The following is a 21,996-nucleotide window of genomic DNA, read 5'->3' as shown; positions in this document are numbered from 1 at the left end:
ATTTTTTCTCCAAATAGCCATGGCTTGATGGCAACTTGATTTTAATTCAAAATCAACCGAGAAAACGTCCCATTAAAAAAAAACAAAAAAACAAACAAGAAAAGAGAAAACTACATTTTTTTCGTATTTCAAACAGATGAATCGAGTGACGCACAGGAAAACCTGCGTACCGAGTAAAACACAACTAAGCTAAACTCATTAAAGAAAGAATCCTTAACTTACCTCATTCAGTATTCTGGCATTGTTAAACATTTTCCTGACAAGTCTTACAAACTTTTTGAAAGACTTAATATTCTTAGACAGAAACTGCTGTTTTATGGAGTCTAGATTTCTGAATTCGTCATCTGTTTCTTCTGTGAATAATGGAAACTGAAACAAAATGATTGATATACAAAAACATTAAAACTTAACAGCTCAAATATTAGAGATATAAACTTTTGAGTTAACAATTAACACTGAAACACTGAAGTCAGCATGCAGCAACATAGTTTCGAGTTTTCAAAGTAAATAATTCTAAAGCAAGATCGAAGTTTGTTTCAAGTAACGAAAATGACTGAATTTAGCTTGTCACATTATTATGTTCTAGTATGTTTTTAGAAGAGGAGAGTGAGAGGCAGAGAGAGAGAAAGCAAGAGAGAAGAAGAAGATTGGGAAAAGGAAACAATGGAATACATTTCAACAACAGGAATCATTTCTTTAAATGCAATGCAAAAAAGGCACAGGGACTGGCAAAATTGCAGTTTGTGAGGTTCTTACTGCTGTAGATCGATCTTTACAGGTTGTTATTTCTTCAAAGTTCTTCATTTGAAATATTCAAGTTACAGATATATTTTCAATTAACTGCTGTAAAAAGTTAGAGTGAATAGACAAAATTCGAGTAAACACATAATACAAGGTACAAGAGCCCATAATAGCTTAAATGATAGGCCAGGAAGTAAAAAAAAGTAGTCTATGGCCCTATTTGTCATCGAAGCTTTTGTTTTCGGTAACTACGATCTTTTGGAAAAACTGAACTGAACAGGATTGCCACTGGTCCGAGTAAAGGCTACTGTTTGTGTGTCAAAACAGTAGAATACATGTTCATACAAAAACCTTCCATGGAAACGATTCTGGTCCCCCTAACATTCCAGTTGGAATAAAAACACAGAAAAAGATATGAGGTACGGAATGTTGAAATAAATAACAGGAAGTTAAAACATCTCTCATTGGTACTACGTATACAGAGATCTAACACAAGTAGATAGAATGGGACAATAGCTTCCCTAAAACCAAACTAAAGGTCTTGCTAGCACAAAAGAAAACAAAAGAAATTGATAAAAAAGATAATTGTAGTAGATGCGCAAGCGTGAACCTGGCTTTGCAATGGTTAAGTGCCCTGGGCATGAAAGTGTTCATAACTTTGGTTCGAATAATTAAGCGTGATTCTTTCTTTACCAATCATAGACCCGGTTAAATACTGGAAATACGTAACGTAGGGTGACGTGAAGCAGAAATAAAGGATCCTTACTGAGTTTTTTACTTTCACCAAAACTAAGTTTTCAATAACCACTTCATTTTATTAACTAATAATCTAACGATTCCAGTTTTCTTTGCACAAGCTATGCACAACTAATACAACAGGAGCATCCGGTATTAAGCCAACATTTTATAGGAAGTAGTAAAGGAAAAGAAAGGACCTTACCTTGCAAAGTCCATCGAAATACATTCTAAAGTGTTTGCTTAGCTCCCAATCATAATGAAGATGGAAAAGAAGCTTGATCGCCACGGCCCTCAACTTGGGAAGCATTCCTCTTCCACGCCTGTTCCGCTTGAGCCGCATTTCTAACACGCCTATGTCTATACATTTATTGCATTGCCACTTTTCAGATTCAGTAATGTGTTTGATTTCTGGTATATGGCAGGTTAGGTGGTACATACTAAAAAAAAAAGTTTTAGAGATACCAACTGATTGAGAAAACAAATTTCAACTCAATCAACTATTTATGTGATGGCCAATGCGGCAATGCCTACCGACACTACAATATTTGCTGCTTCATCCTAGTCATTATCTTATTATCCAGCAAGGTTATTACAAAATCTCTGCAAAAAATACAATTAGGAAAAGGAGCTGACACTGATTTGAATAAGGGGCAGTTGAGGGTGCAACTAATTTGTATACAAGAGCACAATCTTTAGAAATTACTTAGATGTACTTGGAGCAGGACATGGTATTTATCAGACTCATCTGAGATCCGGAACTCAGATATTACGTGGGAGTTTGTTTCAATCCCAAGCTCCCCAGACCTACGGTGCCTTGCAGAGTTGAACTTTTGAACATAGAGTTACTCTGATAGAAGAAGAAGGATTTATTGGGAAAAAACATATCAACAAAAAATTATTGCTGCCTCCCCTAAAAAGCAAAGCTTGTCCGTGGGGGAGGTAGAGAAAACAAAATCCTTAAAACAAAGAACACTTGACCACCGACACCACTAATACCATCACACTAAACAATAAATACAACATAATATCATATATTATACATCCTCTGGGAACCTCATATCAACAAAACCCCCACAATAAATAAATCAATTAATCAGTCAAAACTCATATTCAGCAAAAAGCAGTTCCTTAATGATTTTTCTAAAAATATTGGGGTCACCTATAGTCTTAACATCACTATTCAAACTATTCCATTTCCGTGTACCTCTATAAAGAAATGAAAAAAATGAACGTGAAGATATACCTCTAGGTACACAAAAGTCCGTGCTACCCCTTGTATCATCAGAATGAACAGTATACTTAATGGACAATAAATCACCAAAACAACGAGGCTGAACATCCTGCTGCAGTCCAAAAATAAACCACAATACATAGAATTCACGAAGGCCTGCAGCCGGCAAAATTTTTAAAGTTGGGTAAATTTCTCGAACAGACATACGTGGAGATATACCAGCTAAAATTCTTACTGCATGATTTTGTAGAACTCTTATTGGTTTTAGGGTAGAAGAAAAAGTAGAGAGCCAAATACTTGAACAATAAAGTATATACGGGTGTATTAAAGAAAAATAAAGATGGCGAAGGACATTTTGCTAGTTAAAGTAATATGTTCCTTAAAAGATAGAGTTTCATCTATTACAATCCCAAGGTATTTAAAAGACGCAGTCCGTTTTATAACGCCATTGGGCATATCTAATTCCTTGATCCATGGGTAAAAGTTTTGATGATCGCGAGAAAATAATAAAGTTAGACTTAGCCATGTTAATCCTTAATTTATTTACCCTCAGCCATGCTGTAATTCTATTAACTGATTCCTTCATGGAAATCTGCAGCAGCTCCGCTGTCTTAGCTGTGCTAATGGCTGTTGTGTCATCAGCAAAAAGTGAAACTGTTTCATTAGTCGGGTTTACCGTTAGTTCATTTATTATATATCAAAAATTATTTAGACAATTTGGTAAATCATTAATAAATATAAAGAATAGTATAGGACCGAGAACTGATCCTTGAGGAACACTTATTTCAATACGCTTTTTTTCGGAAGAAGAATCATTTAGTTGGACATACTGATAACGATTACTTAAAAAACTTCTTAAAAAATTTAATGATTTACCCCTCAAACCATACATCTCACACTTCTTAAGTAGAAGTTCATGATCCACAGTGTCGAAAGCTTTCATCAGATCTACAAATATAGCACCTATTTTGGAACCTTTATCTAATACATCATTAATAATAGTTGTCAAATAAATCATCGCCTATTCCGTTGTTCTTTTTCTACGGAACCCAAATTGTGTCTCTACCAGTAACTTATGATCCTCCAAAAAACTCATGATTCTAATAATAAAACACTTCTCTAAAACACGGGAAATAATGGGTAAAACAGATATCGATCTATAGTTTCCTGGGTCATTTTGAAAACCACCCTTATGAATTGGGGTTATACGGGCAACTTTAAAACAGTCTGGGAATTTTCCTTGACGAAAACACTAATTAATTATACCCACATAAAACTTCAGTTATAACAGGAAAAATACATTTAAGTGTTTTTAGAGTAATATGATCGCTACCAGATGAATTACTACGCAAACCATAAATATTTTTTTTAATTTCATCAACTGTTAGAAGTCTAAGGTGAAGAGACACATCAATGGGGTCCCTCAGCAAGGACTCGGACGTTGGATCACCACTATCAGGTACAACTGACATCACTAAATTCAGACCAATATTCGAAAAATAACTCTGAAATTCATTGCATATGTCCTTTTCAGAATTCAAAGTCTTTCCCATTACACTAACTAATTCATCAGGTACACTATTTATTTTTAATCCAATCACTTATTTTATTAGTCCCCAGGTTTTCTTAGGGCATCCTTCGACCTCCTTAAACTTTTTCGCAAAATATTTCTTTTTTTCATTTCTTAAAATTGTATTCGGCCAATTTTGATAAATTTTATATAATTACTTATTTTCTCGTGTCGGGTTAATTATTTGAGCTCTAAACAATTTATCTCTTAAATTTATTTGATTCAAAATCACAGGACTAATCCAAGGTTTTTTACTTGAGTGCTTTACGAGCAGAAATTAACATAAGTTGGGCGCAAAACCCCTATGCCTTCCCAAGGCCGGAAGAGAATTTGCACTTTACTAAAAAAAATATAAATGTGTTTAATTTTATAAATTTTATAAATCAGATAATATTAACATTTTGATTACTAAATATCAGTATATGTATATTAAACTGACAATGCATAATTATTTGTATTTTTTCAGTAAAGTGCAAATTATTTTCTGGCCCTGGGTAGGCACAGGTGTTTTGCGCCCAACTTATGTTAATTTCTGCTCGTTTTGAGTTTGACTCGATTATTTATTTTAATATCTGTTCGTTTTGGGTTTCACTTATTTATCGGTACTGATTTGTGGTAGCCTACGCTGAACAAAATGGCTATCTCAAAATTTAGATTGGAGTGTCCTCCTCAAAAACATATTTTCTATCTGGAAATCAACTACGCTGAACAAAATGGCTATGTCAAAATTTTGATTGGATGTGTTTCGGGGAATAATGGGCGCGGGGGCTATTTGCCCTCCAATCACTTTCGACTATTAAAAAGGGCGCTACCTTTTTGAATTTCCAATCAAATGGGCCCCTTTTGAAGTTTCTACGACAACGCCTTCTATAAAAATCTTATATACCCCCAAAGGCAAAACTTAAATCCCTTGCCCTGAGGGTTGTGGGGGATGGTCCGCCTCAAAAATATATTTTCTATCTGGAAATCAACTACGCTTAACAAAATGGCTATCTCAAAATTTTGATTGGGTGTGATTGGGGGAATGATGGGCGTGGGGATAGTTGCCCTCCAATCACTTTCGACTATTAAAATGGACACTAGCCCTTTGAATTTCCAATCGAATGAGCCTGTTTTGAAGTTTTTACGACAACGCCTTCTATAAAAACCTTATATGCCCCAAGGGCATAACTTTAAAACCCTTGCCCTTAGGGTTGTGGGGGAGTGTCCTCGTCAAAGACATATTATCTATCTGGAAATCAACTACGCTGAACAAAATGGCTATATCAAAATTTTGATTGGATGTGTTCGGGGGAATGATGGGCGTATGGGGGGGAGGGCTAGTTGCCATCCAATCACTTTCGACTATTAAAAAGGGCACTAGCCCTTTGAATTTCCAATCGAATGAGCCTGTTTTGAAGTTTCTACGACAACGCCTTCTATAAAAACCTTATATGCCCCCAGGGTATATCTTATAACCCTTGCCCTGAGGGTTGTGGGAGTGTCCTCCTCAAAAACATATTTTCTATCTGGAAATCAACTACGCTGAACAAAATGGCTATCTCAAAATTTTGATTGCATGTGTTTGGGGGAATGATGGGCGTGGGGGGGGGGGGGCTAGTTGCCCTCCAATCACTTTCGACTATTAAAAAGGGCAGTAGCCACTCCAATTTCCAATCGAATGAGCCTGTTTTGAAGTTTCTACGACAACGTATTCTATAAAAACCTTATATGCCCCCACGGCATAACTCAAAACCTTTGCCCTTAGGGTTGTGGGGGAGTGTCCTCCTCAAAAACATATTTTCTATATGGAAATCAACTACGCTGAACAAAATGGCTATCTCAAAATTTTGATTGAATGTGTTTGGTGGAATGATGGCCTTGGGGGGGGGGGGCGAGGGCTAGTTGCCCTCCAATCACTTTCGACTATTAAAAAGGTACTAGCCCTTTGAATTCCCAATCAAATGAGCCTGTTTTGAAGTTTCTATGACAACGCCTTCTATAAAAACCTTATATGCCCCCAGGGTATAACTTAAAACCCTTACCCTGAGGGTTGTGGGGGAGTGTCTTCCTCAAAAACATATTTTCTATTTGGAAATCAACTACGCTGAACAAAATGGCTATCTAAAATTTTTGATTGGATGTGTTTGGTGGTATGATGGGTGTGGGGGGGAGGGGGCTAGTTACTCTACAATCACTTTTGACTATTAAAAAGGGCACTATCCCTTTGAATTTCCAATCGAATGAGCCTGTTTTGAAGTTTCTACGACAACGCCTTCTATAAAAACCTTATATGCCCCCAAAGCATAACTTATAACCCTTGCCCCGAGGGTTGTGTCCTCCTCATAAACATATTTTCTATTTGGAAATCAACTACGCTGAACAAAATGGCTATCTCAAAATTTTAATCGAATGTGTTTGGGTGAATGACGGGCGTGGGGGGGGGGGCTCGTTGCCCGCCGATCACTTTCGACTATTAAACAGGGCACTAACCACTCCAATTTTCAATCCAATGAGCCTGTTTTGAAGTTTCAACGACAACACCTTCTATAAAAACCTTATATGCCCCCACGGCATAACTCAAAACCTTTGCCCTTAGGGTTGTGGGGGAGTGTCCTCCTCAAAACCATATTTTCTATCTGGAAATCAACTAAGCTGAACAAAAGTGGCTATCTCAAAATTTTGATTGGATGTGTTTGGGGGAATGATGGCCATGGGAGGGAGGGGATAGTTGTCCTCCAATCACTTTCGACTTTTAAAAACTGTACTAGCCCTTTGAATTTCCAATCGAACGAGCCTGTTTTGAAGTTTCTACGACAACGCCTTCTATAAAAACCTTATATGCCCCCAGGGCATAACTTAAAACCCTTGCCCTGAGGGTTTTGGGGGAGTGTCCTCCTCAAAAACATATTTTCTATCTGGAAATCCACTACGCTGAACAAAATGGCTATCTAAAAATTTTGATTGGATGTGCTTGGGGGAATGATGGGCGTGGGGGGGGGGGGTGGCTAGTTGCCATCCAATCACTTTCGACTATTAAAAAGGGCACTAACCACTCCAATTTCCAACAGAATACATCTTCGAAGCAAGGACATTTTGCTTAGATAAAATGTAGGAAATTCGCACAACCTAAACTTCAAAATCGAAAGTGTTATAGAATTTTTTTTTTCTTTTTGAAAACCAATGTCACTTCCAGGATCAAGATCTGTTTCGCAGTGTTGGAAAAAATTTCCACCTTGTATAGAAAAAAGTTACATCTAGGACATCGAAAATTTTTAAGCGTCATGGTACATTTAGAAAATTATTTCTAAATGAACGAAGGAGTTTCGTATATACTTTCCATACATAAAATACACGAGGCGTTAAATAAAGAAATTCAGAAAACAACTTAAAAAAATCAGAATACAGCATTCGAGATTGACTTATCCTGAATTATTTCCAATAAATCTTGCTGAAATTCAGAATTTTGTTTTCCGGTTATCAGAGAGATTGTTTGATGTCCTGCAGGAGTATGAGATAATATTGTATGAGAATGTTTATTTTCCCAGCTAGGCTCGTTTTGTTTGATACCGTGTACAATAGGAGAAAAAAAGGTTTTAATTTTTATTTTCTGGAGAGCTACGTGATGTTTTCCAAATTTGCCCTAAACGATTTTCTCCCATTTCACGATTCCCATACCCAGGAAAAATTTCAAGTTTGGAGCTCTTACTATTTCCGAGCTACAGACTGCTGATCACGAAAAAAGCTGCAAAACCCGTATTCTCATTCCACAACACAATTATGCCGGTGCTTCTGCTAACAATTCTGAAAATTTCAATGAAAATGGCTGGGTTTTCAGAAAGATGAAATGGTATTTCGGTGAAAAATTAGGGACGATAGAAGAAATTCTTAGCCATGGCGTCAGCCAATAGCTTTTACTAACATACGAGGTGAAAAGATTCAAGATTCGTTTATTTAAAATAGCTCATAGTATTGGCAAAAGCCTCAGCTAAATTACGCTATTTCCTAAAACATAGGAAAATAAACAACTAAGCATGATTGAACAGCAGAGGAAAAACCAAACACTAAGCATGATTAATGACACTTGTATAAAACGGAATAAAAGATTTGCTATACAGCGACTGCTGAACATCTACGTTTAGATTTTGGCGTCAAGCAGGTAATGTCATCTGGGATTTTGAGTTTAACGAAGATAGATAGCACAGAAACCAAGTAAAATGAATTAGCCTTGTGTAATATGGCTTTTTTGTATCTGATCGTCATGATTAATACACTTAATGAAGCTAGGAGGACTAATTCTTCAATTACTTAAACTATTCCAGAGAAAATCGTCAGAAAGAATGCACAGTAAGCTGCTTCAGCTTCAAAAGCGCTGCAACGCCATCTCACCATTTCAAGCAAGACGACTATGGTAATAATTATGATGGACAGATGCAACCTATAGGTTATTGCGACTGATCAAATTTGTCATGAAATTGATAAAGCCGATCATTGAGTCGCTGAGTAATTGGTCTGGAATAGGGGTCTAAGCATGACTCTGTAAGCTCAGCCTAAGTCGACCCAGCCTTAAATCTGTACCTAGAGAAATCCAGGAAGATAAACAGGAAGGACGTACCAAAGAACAGGATGGCTGGCTCTCAGACCCCTAATACCCTTCCTGGCTGAAGGGCTATGAAATGGAGATAAGCCCCACCGATTTGGACTATAGGATCTACACCACGTCCTTTAACTTCTTATTTTTACTCATACTGTTTTCATTGAGCTTACATCAGTAGGCCTATAGACTTTATAAACTATTGACTTTGTTGAAATCATACCAACAAGCGGAATCTTCGTGATCAACCTGATAATTTTTATGAATATCTACAATTTGTTTTTATTTTTGTATCGCTAATTATCGGGGCGAAAATTTTCTTCCGGGTAAAATCATGGAATTTGGGAAAAAGCTGCAAAAATTGCAAGCACTGAATTAGAATTAAAGTTTTCTTCATGGTCAGGGAGTAATAAGGTAACTAAATTTGATTTTGATCAGTATGTATGCATTGGATTAGGACGCTTCTTGACTACTAAGGTCCTTGCGTCGACCCTGCAATGTGTTGTTGCAGCTGAGTTCGAACTCAGTGTACACAAGCTGAGATCAAACCCACTGTGCTATCATAGGTTTTTTTTTGATCTATTTTGGGGGTCGGTATACGATTTTTTTTTTTTTTTTTATAGAAACGATAAAATTAATAAACAAAGTCACAAAATAGACCGTCACAAAAAACTAAAAACCAGGGGTGAAAATTGGGAGGGGAGAATTTCCCTAGAGATTCTCCCCTCCCTTAGATTATGAAAAATCCCCTTTTTCTATGTTCGCATAGAAAAATAGACAAAAGCAAAAGCAAAAATGCACCCCAAAATTTCGAACAATACTTGTTACCCCCTCCCCCCTAATTTTCGTGAAATGATATATGCGCCAAAGATGTGTCTCGAATCATTCAATATTTTGAACTCACACATCAGACAAAACAACTTCCATTCATATAACAGCACAAGGGAGATAGATACAGACACTTATATTTCTAAATACTTAGCAACACTGGAATACCCTAATTGTGGCTATTTTAATTTTATCTTCAACCAACTTGGATAGTCACGGCTCCCTGCGAATAAAGAAAAAAGAGAACAGAGAAACACCAAGGGAAAAGAGGGATTACCCTCCTAGACCTCTATGTTACGAAGTTTGCTTGATAGTTTTGCAAATGTTTGATAAGACATACTTCAAAAATAGATTTTTTCTTGAATTGGGTTTATAATACAATATTTCAAACATAATTCTTTAACACCAACTTAGTTAATGTATATAATGTATTTATAAATCGAATATTATTCCAAATACGATTTGATACAGAAACCATGTAGAGCAGCTGTCAGTATTGATTTTGCATGTCTTTTATGCCTCATTTTCTTGTGCCACATGTAAATTGATGCCTGCACAGTCTGAGTATTTTTACATTTTTAGAAAAAGTCGAAGGCAAAAACAGAATAAAAAATTACCTTGGACAGAAGTCGCAGAATATAAGCTCACCGCCATCGTGGCAAATTTTGCAGTACTCTTCTGTACCTGGAATGTCACTGGTACTACTACCGGCAGCTTGCTCGGAGGTGGAGGTAGGTAGACATTCCGTGGGTGGGGCAACACTGCTCACACCTTCTATTCCATCATTTGTAGTAGGACTAGAAACTTTATTACTATTAGCGATTTCACCTTTTTTAGCGGTTTGCAAAGCTGTGTCTTTAACAGTTTGATTGGCATTAGGGTGCGCTTTGGGTGGTACATAAATCCTGAAACGTTTTTCTAGTTCAAGGTTTGGACTAACTGGGGCTGGAGTCGGTGGGTCATCTGGAACCTTGAACCAACTATTTCTCTGGCTGGTAGAGGATTCGACAGGATCGGCAGAAATGGTAGACAAGTCGCTGAGAGCCTCAGAAGGAATGAATGTCATCGGGATTTGAAAATTAGTGTTTGACCCCGTGTAATTATGATCAACTGAATTATTTTGTCTCTGGTTGGATAAAGCTGAATCTGTATGCTGTATTAAAGAGCGGTTAGAAGAAACGGAATAACTTGAAGATAACTGCACACTTGGAGAAGAGCGAGTAGGCTCTTGTCTTTGCTCCAATCCGTGGGCAACATGAGACATTTGTCGTCCTCCACTGTGGTTCATCATTGCAAGTCTTGGATGCTCAGTACTAATCAGAGACCCCTGTTTTACGCCAGTACTATGACTAACAGGTACACCACGGGCAGGGCTAATGAGTACACGGTTGTTCAAATGCGGTGTATTTCTATATCCTGTGAGAGCTTCAAGGTGAAGCTGCACTTGAGGATTTGAGTTAGGACTGATGACTTGAGGTTGGCTGAAAGACCTCTGCATTGTTGGTCGAATTGGTGGTGCATATACAACCTGAAAATAAAATAAATAAATAGATACCTGGAAACATACAATAATTTAAATTACTTTTTGTCCTGTTTCTAAACAAATAAAATAATATATTATTTATTATTATAAAATGAAAAATGAAATCAGAGAACGAAAAATGTAGATTCTGTTGAAATTACACATTGATATTAAGGATCAACATGGAAGAACATTTCCATAAAAACACCAGTATTGGAAGATGTAACTTTTTCAGTCTTTTCTATTCTTTTCAAAGAACTTCCTTGTTTTATACAAGAATTATTTACAGTAAAAAATAAATAAAAATAGTAATACAAAAAACAATCGAAGATAAGCCTGGGGCGTTTGAAACAACACAATCAACTTCTTTCTAGACAGTCAAATTGAATTTTAAAAAATTGCTTTTCTTTGTGTGGAAATAAAGAGCAACCTTTTATATCTAAACGAACAGAAAGTCGTCTAAATTTACACATCCTTTTTCAAAAGTTTTGCTACGCTACTTCCCTTGATCAATTAATCTAAAACTTAAAGAACCAAGAGCACAAAAATGAAAAAAAAAAAAAAATTACTTCCTCGCTCCATTTAGGTCGATCTATACCAGAAAACCAGGATTTTTGACAATTTTTATGTTTTTGTAAAAGAAATATGAAGTTTACAAGTCACGTGCAAAGTTCCACAAGATTCCACGCCCGTTGGAAAGTTCCAAAGTTCCAACCGGCTGAGCCGTGAAAAAAATTAAGAAAAAATAAGAAGGAAAAAAAATAATGTAATTCAATGAGTCTTGCAATGCTTTTCGTTTGTAAAAAGCCGATAGGAGAATTGTTGCAATACAGACGAACTCTTCGGCTTCTGAAGAGGTAGGGAATGAAGACACCCAAAAATATTTTGAGTAAACCCTATTAATCTTACCTTTCCTAATCTTTACTAATCTAACATGACAATTTTCCTTTTTATTTACTTTTTTTCTTAAAAAGAAAAGAAAGAGAGAACAACTTCAGAACTTTGCAGTCATTTCATACTAAGTAACCTACACAAATTAACCAAGCAATACTTGATGAAAAAAATTTCCAAAATACTATATTAAAATCAATTCAAGAGCTTCAACAGATTTTTTTTTTTTGGCATAGTCTTTGGTATAATAGAAAAAATGTGAATTGGGGAGAAAAGAAGAAGTGGCGTTACATTTGGCTCAGCAAAGCCTAGATTTTGAAAAATATGTATTTTTTTTCTTTGTATCTTCGTGAAAAATGTATTGATTTCTATATTTTAGCAGAAAAAGTTAAACTTGCAGTAAATGACCACACTAAGGGAAATATGCTAATAAAATAAAATTAGTACCAGTAGATTACGTGTTTTATGCTTCTTTTCAGTATAATGGTCTCACCACCCTTACAATCTATTACCCCCCCCCCCTGATGGTCCAAGATATGGCCAAATGATATATACAAAATTGAAAGCAAACAGTGAAACAAAGAAATTATTACTTTATAGTATGCAGCAAATTAAATTGAATATGCAAATCAAGCTTGATACGAACAAAAATCACAACAAACAAGAGTTTATATTATCGCATCCTTCTCTCACTGTAAAAGTCTAAAACCCACTGCATCATTGGCAATTAAATCAAAACCAATTTTATTGCAAATTTTATTACAATTATTTTCAGTTATTTACAATAAATTTTATTTACAATTATTTATATTACAAATATTTTCTTTTGTACTTAATATTGAAAATAAACATTAAAACTAGTGAAATTTTGAACTGATGAGCTTTCAGCAATTAATATCATTATTCATCATTTATTCAGTTTAATTTATTAGCTCTTCTAAAGTTGTACAAGACGAATAGTTTCACTACAAAAAAGAGTTTGGATACTACCCCCTTCCTTAACTGTAAATAAAAACCAAGTCTACTGCGTCATTGGCGCTTAACTGAAAATGAATTATATTACAAATATTTTCTTTTCCAGTTCTTACAGCAGAGAAAATAAAATAAAATTACACTGAAATAAATTCTAGAACTGATGGATCTTTCAACAATTAATATCATTATACATCAAATATTCAGTTTGACGTTGTTTATACTTTCCAAGACTGTTCAAAACGCATATAGTTTTCAGTAAAGCGCCAATGACGCAGTAGATTTTAGACTTTTACAGTGAGAGAAGGAAGCGATACCCAAACTCTTGTTTGTTGTGATTTTTTTTTATTTCAAGCTTGATTTGCATATTCAATTTAAGTTTCACTCGTTTTAAGATTTATTCACTCATTTACATTAATATCTATGTTTGTTTGCATTGATTGTTTATTTAATTTCTGTTCGTTTTAAGTTTCATTTATACTTCAATAGCAAAGTACTTATTTTCGTTTTATGCTTGATTTTCATATTCAATCTAAGCATTACTCGCTTTAAGATCTATTTATTCACTTCTATTATTACTTGTATGTTATTTGCTATGATTGGTTTAAAATGGCCTTTATTTTTCTTTGAAAAACTCATTTTTCGGAAAGTTGCTTTTTAATAATCAATTTTTGTTCGTTTTTGATTGCAAAAAGTTTCAAGTTTTTAAAAATTCCTTATTTCTAAATCAAACATAAAAAAAAAAAAAATCAAATGTTCATCAAAGTATCCAAACTGGTATCAAAGTGACAAAATGGGTTTGTGTCAACCTCGGAGTTTTTATTATCTGATGCTTGAACTATTTTAACAAAATGGCTATCTCATAAGTTCTTATCGGGTGGGTTTGAGGGAAAAAGGGCGAGGATGGGGAGGCTAGGTGCCTTCCAATCTCTTTTGACCCTTAAGTGAACTAAAACTTTCTATTTCGAATGAACCTTTTTCGAAGTTTCTACGACAACAAAGTTTCGAAGTTTCTTTCTATAAAAACCTTATATGCCCCCAGGGCCTAACTTACAATCCTTGCCCTGAGGGCTATGTGTGAGGGGGCGGGGGTTGTCATCCTCAAAGACTATTTCCAGAACTTTTAACTACGTTGAACAACATGGGTATCTCAAAATTTTGATTGCATGTTTTGGGGAAAAGGTAGGCATAAGAGGGGGTTTAGTTGCCCTCCAATCACTTTCGACTATTAAAAAGGGCACTAGCCCTTTGAATTTCCAATCGAATGAGTCCTTTTTGAAGTTATTACGAAAAAACTTTTTTATAAAAACCTTATATGCCCCTAGGGCATAACTTACAACCCTATCCTGAGGACTGTGGGGGAGTGTCCTTCTCAAAAACATAATTTCTGTCTGGAAATCAACTATGTAGAACAACATGGATATCTCAAAATTTGGTTGGATGTGTTTGGGGAATGGTGGGCGCGGAAGGGGTGTTAGTTGCCTTCTAATCACTTTTGAACCTTTAAAAGGCCACTAGAACTCTAAATTTCCAATCAAATGAGCCCCCTTTGAAGTTTATACGACGACCCCTTCCATATTAAGTGCCTCTGCGAAAAAAAAACAACAACAAAAAACAATAAAACAAAAACAACAAAACAATGGAGCCGTATGGCGTTTACTATAGGCAACGCTATAGCGTTGTCTCCGATATCAAGGTCAGAACAACTGCAACTGCAAACTAAACGTGGTGTTGAGACTGGGACATATGCTAACCCATCCTACTTCATCCTATATATTTAAATTCTTTCTTAATGTGGCTCATAATGTTCAGAAATACTGCTTTGGCAAGTGTTTTTGCTTAAGCTTTGGTCGACTGTTTTTCTTATTTAAAGTGACCCGTTACGCTCAAATATTCTGCTTTAGCCACTTCATAACAAATTCTGAAAGGTTTTCTTTTAACTCTTTGCGCCTTTTTTCACTTAAAGTTGTCTTTTATGCTCAAATCTGCTTTTGCCATTTGATAACAAACTCTCTAGTTCTATGTTTTAATTCGTAGTGGTTTTTTATTAGAGAGAGAGAGAGAGAGAGAGAGAGAGAGAGAGGGGGGGGAATTATATAACACTAGGTGGTCCCCCAAGAAGAAGACCTCAATATTGAGACACATGAGGCAAAATTTGCTATATGCAAGTATACACTCAAAATATAGAGAAAGAATCACTATATTTATCAGGTGCAGAATTTTCTACATAAACTCAAAAGATAGGCAAACCAAGATGTTCACGGAGTTAAAATCATGTGAGTTCGTGTTTGTTCATGTTAAACTCCTAGTTTCTTCCTGTCAGCTCATCAGTAGCCAACCATCAAAACATACGAAAGTGAAGATGCCCTTTAACATGACTGATACACATCTATGGAAGTATAAGAAGACATCAACAATCTCAAAAACAACTTGTCATTCAAGTCTTCTGAGTTTCCCAGAACGTCACTCTTGTCGGTATTAGCTGTAACATAGGACATACTCCAAAGCATTTTCATATTCACATTCATACTGGAGAAACAAAAGTAAAAAAAAACCTGTATTCTAGAATTCCCATTGGCATCTCTGGAGAATGGCTGAAGTTCCGGCCGAGGAGGCAAAACAAAACCATTTCCTATGGAATCTAACTGAGTCCCCGCGCTTTTAGACATACTGGGAACATACACTGTTGTTCTATTTAATGTGATTTCAGGATTTACAGAATTGCTTTTCTGGCCTGTCATTTGTTCTGCCACTGTTGACGGGATAGCAACTAAAAATCTGAAATAAAAACACCATTGAAAGTAACAAAAATGAATACAATGAAACTTTGGAAACCGAAGTTCCGATTCAAAAAAAGCGGTTAACAAGTTAGCTAATTGAAGATTTACTCTAACTAGCCTTACAGCTAATTCCAGTTAAGAATTCCAGTTATAGGTCTGTGTGGCTAAAATTTTTGCTTACAGAATTGAGTTTGCATTTTTATTAAACCAAGTGCCATATTTTTTGAAGTGTTATATTAATCCTGTTTAACTTTCGTTGGATATCTGTGCGCATTAATCGCGACCAGCTAACTATTAATTACCAGGACCTCATTAATCACTCTATGATATGCTTCGGATATTGTGCTGCTTTACAACCGTTTAAGGCTACACCATCATTAAAGTACACGTTTGTGTGCATAACCTTGTCGTACATGCCTGATTCAACGTAAAATTCAACATGGGTGACCAGAAAGGCTTTTAGCAGAAATTATTTTACCCTAGGTTTCTGCCACCTTTTTCAGGTTTTCAGTCAAAATTACTTCAATTTGAGACAGAAATCATAAAGATAGGATATACTTATAGATACACTAATGTCCGTTTTATATTGAAAAAAAAAAGTTTGTAACTCGATTGGGAATGAGTGGGAAAGGGAAGAGTGTTAAGCTTTTAAGACCCTCCTCGAATTCAGACTCCTGCATATACATAAAGAGGAGTTGTGTGGTGCTAGATGTAGATTAGAGGAGAATTGAGACAGCCATATTTAGCATCCTCTAAAGCACTGTTTTACACGCATGTTTTGGCACAAGAGCATAGCAAACAATTCTAATAATTTCTATCCATTTATATTGTAGTCTAAATAGGTCGTTAATTCAAACATTGATACTTCGGGGAAAAGTACTGAATGTGTTCCAGAAGAATCGTCTATGAATAGTCCTTGACACTTGTTTGAATGATTGTGCGTCAAAGATTAGGCACTGCAAAACGTGGTGCAATTCCGTTTTGCAAGTCAGACGCTAACGAGAAGTTAGAATCGTAAGGTCACGTTTTATGGATCAGAAATAAAAGGTTGCAAAAAAAAGAAGAAGAAGAAAAAAAAAAAAAAAAGAAAAAGAAAAATTGCAGTACACCAGGGCCCCAAAGAAAAACAACTTTTTTGAATGCTGAGTCGAGATTTAAAATGAAAAGGTTTGAAGAAAGTGGAGCTTCAAGGAAGGGAGCAATGAGTGAAGCGCTGAAACTGGTACGGGGGAACAGGCCCAGTTGCGATGGCCTCAGGCGGATTATTGCTGCAATAAACATTCAAGTTAAAAATTCCTTCCCAGTAAAACTTTCTTCGCTAATATAAATAAAGTTGAAGAGTCATGTGAAAAGACCTTTCGGAAATCAGCTCAAGTATGAACTTGGGAATTTTTCAAAAATTTATTTTACCTTACTCAAATGCTTTTTGTAAGATATTAAAGCAAATTTGTCCAGAGAACCTACCCTAGTTACCCTGATAAGTTTAGTAAAATAACATGTTTTAAAGTACCAAGGACATCAAAACAAAAACATCGCTTGCCCCAGGTCTATCTTAGTTCTTTTCGTACCTGAACACCCAAGTTTTCTATGATTTTTCTTTAGTTGTTACACGAATCTTTAGGTAAAAAGTTTTGTGCAAAGTTTTGGTGGACACCGTTGCCATGCTGAACCGTAAAACAAACAAAAATAAGCAGAAACCAACCGCGTAAATTCGACGATTTTATTCGCTTGCAAAAATTCAAATACAAACAATCTTTTAACCCCCTAGCAAGTTATTTCCGGTTCACGCAGTTAATGCAAACTGGTGAATAACCTTAATTTATGCTCAACTTTCACGAACTCCATGAGGGTATTTTTTTGGTTAATTTCCTGCTGATTCTTCACGCACGTTCCTTATTTTCAAACTTGATGCCCGCTGAGTACTAAAACTGCATAACAGCATATGGAGGTCCTTTTTATTAAAAAGTTATTCCCAGGCTTCCCTTGTTTTTTAAAGACAAATGGGGTTGTGAAAATTACTACTGAACCACTGAACAAAAAGACACCATTCATACTGTCTTTTGCCCTTTAAATGACAAATTACATCATAATACGCATCTCTGGTGCTAACGATATAACTTAACTAAGAATCAGTAAACTGTTTTGAAACTTTTTACTTCCGAAACTGCACGAGATTGTAGTTTTATACGCCAACACATAGGCACTTCATACTTTAAATATTTTCATTTACAGCAGGTACTGTAAATTTTAGAGTCTAATCTAGCATTCTAAATTAAAAAAAGAAATCTACAAAAACTTACCCGAGTTTATCCCAAAGTCCAATTTTCCTTAGATCTTCAGCTAGAGATTTCATCTCCTCTTCAAGGTGATTTCGGTTTCCATAACCAGACATAACGTTAGCACATTTAGCCATTGCTGACATTTGACTGCGGTCATTGCTTGCCGGATAATCACATAAAGTCTCCAGTACTGATGCAATTTCAAACAGCATTTTTTTCGCAAAAAATGGAAACAGTTGCAGAATAGTTTTTTGTTTGTCCGTTAAGTCTGGCAATGTTTTCGAATTACCCATTATTGATGAAAACGTTTTCAACTTGTCTACAAGGGAGCTGAGCAGCTGAAAAAGTAAAAAAGCTTTAAGAAGATGGCGCTGCGACAAAACACTAACTATCTAAATGTCCTGGGATTTAAATACCTTCAGACAATCCAGGATTTTACACAGTCGACTTAACTGCATAAAAAAAGAAACAAAAGACATGTATTTCTACAGGCGAAGGAATCCTCCGGGGATCTTGTTGGAAAGCAGGAAGGCGACTTCAAATTTTGTGCTGGACGGGGGGGGGGGGTCTCAGGCCCTCGCAAAACAGCATACGCTACGTTTTTTTCTGCCTGTCGCCCGACATTTTTCGTTCCTAGTTAATACATAATGTACTAAATATAGGCTATATTGCAGAGATAAAACCAATATTAACACTATTATTTATAATGTGCCATTAGTAGGGGGTATACAGGAGAACAGTAGATACAATGAAATGGTGAAACAGCGTACCGTGAGTGCCTGGCAAGGCATCAACTCACAACTTTAAGTACCAATGCACGTTATGAACAAAAAATATGCGAGAAAAAGCTGGATAGAAATTGTAAATAATGATAACAAATCACAGTAAGTTCAATACGATCTTATGAGTTTAGAAAATAACGAACGAATGGACAGGATGGGGGGGGGAGGGTCTTGTTGACTCATCTTCGTCTTTTTTTTTTCAGGGAAAAGAGCACAAAATGGTTGTCACTGCCTAGTGTTATTTTTTAAAGGTGTAGCTTAATCGAGATTGTCCGGTTTGGTAGGTGGCAGAGGCTGAGGGGAATGTAGTATTTTATTTATAAAAAAATATTTTATCCAAAAGAGATAGGCATTTTCTATACAATACATATATATATATATATATATATATATATATATATATATATATATATATAATATATATATAAAACTGAAAAATCATATGGCTCTGAAAATATAATTTTACTGGCCACACAAACAACTGCCAAAATATCAAACTCGATCAGTGAATGTTAAGGTTCTATAGACTGAAAGACAAATATACATTTCGGCCGTTCATCCTTTAAGCATTTCTTCTATTATTTACTTAGAACCGTTCTTATCCTTTAAAATTTGCAAGCATTTTCCTCCATCTTTTTGCTATTTTCCATTCAACTCATCTACCAAATTCAACAGTAACTTGACCATGGTCATTGGGCATGGTAAACCGTAGTTAGGCCTACTACAGACGAATAAACAACATTTGAAAATAAACTACACGCTAGGTTTCAATTTGCAAGTAATGAAGGATTTATACTTACTTTTGATTTTGTCTTGCAAGTTGAATAACAATCTGTTCAATTAAAATAAGTTATCATAAGTGACATATCCTTGTAGCCATTCCAGACATGACTTTGCATAGTACCCAAAATTCGCAACATGAAAGGTAGGAAATACTAACACGAACAACAATTCACTGAGCGTCAAGCCACCCGAACACACCTGCGAACGTTACGCCTCCTCTCCAATTTATTCAAAGCTTCACGCTTTACCCCTCCAAAGAAGTTCCAATATTCACTAAATCCTTCTTCCTACCACAATGGAGGACGACTTGTTTCTCGTTTGGCCTCAGATGGATGACCAAAAAGAACAATCCTTGGCAATCTGCTATTCTTCATCCGAAAAACATGTCCTAGCAATCTTGATCTTTATTTCATTATAGCCACAGAAAGTGGGATAGAACCATATTTTTCGTATACCTTGTTATTTCACATACTGTATAACTATCCGTGAACAATTCCTCTGAAAACCATTTAGCAAATCTTTCTTTATCTTCCAAAGCACCCACGTTTCAAGATAATACGTGACCCTAATCATTACCGTAGCTACATATATTTCTATCTTGGTTCCCGGACTTGCCTTCCTATTACTCTAAACTTTAAACTTCAAAAAAAAAAAAAAAAAAAAAAAAAAAAAAAAAAAAAAGCCACCCAGGTAAGTGAAGCAAACCACTAGATCGATCTTCTCGTTACCCAGCTTCGCCTCTTTCCCTTCATTTATTCCTAATCAAGTCAACTTAGTCTTAACCGTGTCGTCGAGAATTTTCTGAAAAAGCTAAAGGAAGAGCGAACCCATAACTAGCCATCAGTGCCAGTAGTTTTGCTAATGTACATAATGTGGAAATACGCTTGATGATGTTCCCTAGTCTGATTTTTCTTTTTTCCTTTGTTATACTTCGTTTTAATTCGATGTGAATTTTCAGGCAATAAAATTACTTACTTACTTACTTATTATCACACTCATTACCTTTATTATAAGAGGTATAATAAAAGTTTTTCCAACGTCACAAGGTGCTTCCCGCTTTTCAAAATCATATTCATAATCTTCAGTATTTTATCTGTAACTTCGCAACCACTATACATCCAAAACTTATTTACCACACTATCAGCACCTACGCTCTCGCTATTTTTTAATCTTTTTAGTAATTCCTAATTTCGTCTTCACGAAATAAACCTTCCTATACTTCCAAAGTGCAAAAAACAACATTGCATTCTTATCCATACGGTTCCTGCTGTTTTATTACGGTTTAACATATTCTAAAAATGTTCCACCCATAGAATCTAAGAGAGAAAACGGGTATAATTTAAATAGAACAGTAAACAAAAAAAAAAAAAAACAAACAAATACTGCGACTCCACGTCCATGAGCCTTTGACCACAGGAAAACCCCAAATAAAATTTAAGTTAAACTAAACGCACTTAAATTCAATTAAGTTGTGCGTTTAATTTAATTTTACCCTATAGAGGCAATTGTTGTAGAAAAACAAAACTGTACTTTTCGAGCTTAGACTGCCATCTCAATCCAAAATAATATTACTTTTACCAGCATCTTTTGAGGGTATAAAAAGATGGCAGTCGATTGATGTCTTCGGTGAGCTGATGTTTGACACGTGGCCTACGCAGTGCGTCACCAAACCAAGGGAAAAGAAAAACGCATGAAAAGGTAGGCATTTTCTAAGCTAGAAACAGGAAATAACACGAAAAGGTGGGAGATTCTTTGCATATTCAATGTGTATAAAATATATACTATTTTGAATTACAGAAGATGAAATCCAGGATGTGTTCAGGAATTTGGATCAGTAGCAAGATACATTTCCTTATATTGTGAAAATACAACATCGGACGATCATGGCTCAAAATTGTGAATCGAATAACTAAATAAGACAAATAAAAACGATGAAGAAAAAAGTATAATTTTACATCAACTAATAAATAGGAGCGACCCTCCTACATAGTAGCTCACACCACCCCTTAGGGATGGTGGATCTTTGAGTAGGCAGGGTGTGCAATATGCCTAATTTTGTTTTCTTTCTCGACGGCGAAATCTTACGACAGAGTAAGAAAAAGAGCTCAAAATCGCCAAATTGAAGCAGGAGAGGCAGCCAAGTATATTTTTTGACATTCCAGAAGAGATGTTGTGGGACTTGTCAGAAGATGATGATGACGATGATCCAGACTTCATGTCTCCGGAAGATCTTATCAATGATCCTGATTTGTTGCCTCTACTGGACAATCGCCCCTTCTTTTTGGAAAAGAATGACGTGGAGGCTA

At 35.7% G+C, this 21,996-nt stretch overlaps 1 protein-coding gene across 2 annotated transcripts in view; it reads right to left on the bottom strand.

Moving 5' to 3' along the window:
- LOC148955523 (uncharacterized) overlaps nucleotides 1-21,996 on the bottom strand; it is a 93,989-nt gene that overhangs the window by 14,397 nt on the left and 57,596 nt on the right. For both annotated transcript variants that reach the window (XM_089102681.1, XM_089102684.1), the window contains exons 7-11: nucleotides 18,147-18,463; nucleotides 15,622-15,844; nucleotides 10,299-11,209; nucleotides 1,682-1,916; nucleotides 223-369 (exon numbers count right to left, since the gene is read on the bottom strand). In XM_089102681.1, the coding sequence (XP_088958807.1) occupies nucleotides 223-369; nucleotides 1,682-1,916; nucleotides 10,299-11,209; nucleotides 15,622-15,844; nucleotides 18,147-18,463 (1,833 nt within the window). The remainder of the gene's footprint in view (nucleotides 1-222; nucleotides 370-1,681; nucleotides 1,917-10,298; nucleotides 11,210-15,621; nucleotides 15,845-18,146; nucleotides 18,464-21,996) is intronic.

The sequence above is a fragment of the Artemia sp. Qi Xiang Cuo genome, chromosome 2 (genome assembly GCF_049724085.1).
Source record: "Artemia sp. Qi Xiang Cuo chromosome 2, ASM4972408v1, whole genome shotgun sequence".
Lineage (NCBI taxonomy): Eukaryota > Metazoa > Arthropoda > Branchiopoda > Anostraca > Artemiidae > Artemia > Artemia sp. Qi Xiang Cuo.
This window is presented reverse-complemented; position numbering and strand designations above follow the sequence as displayed.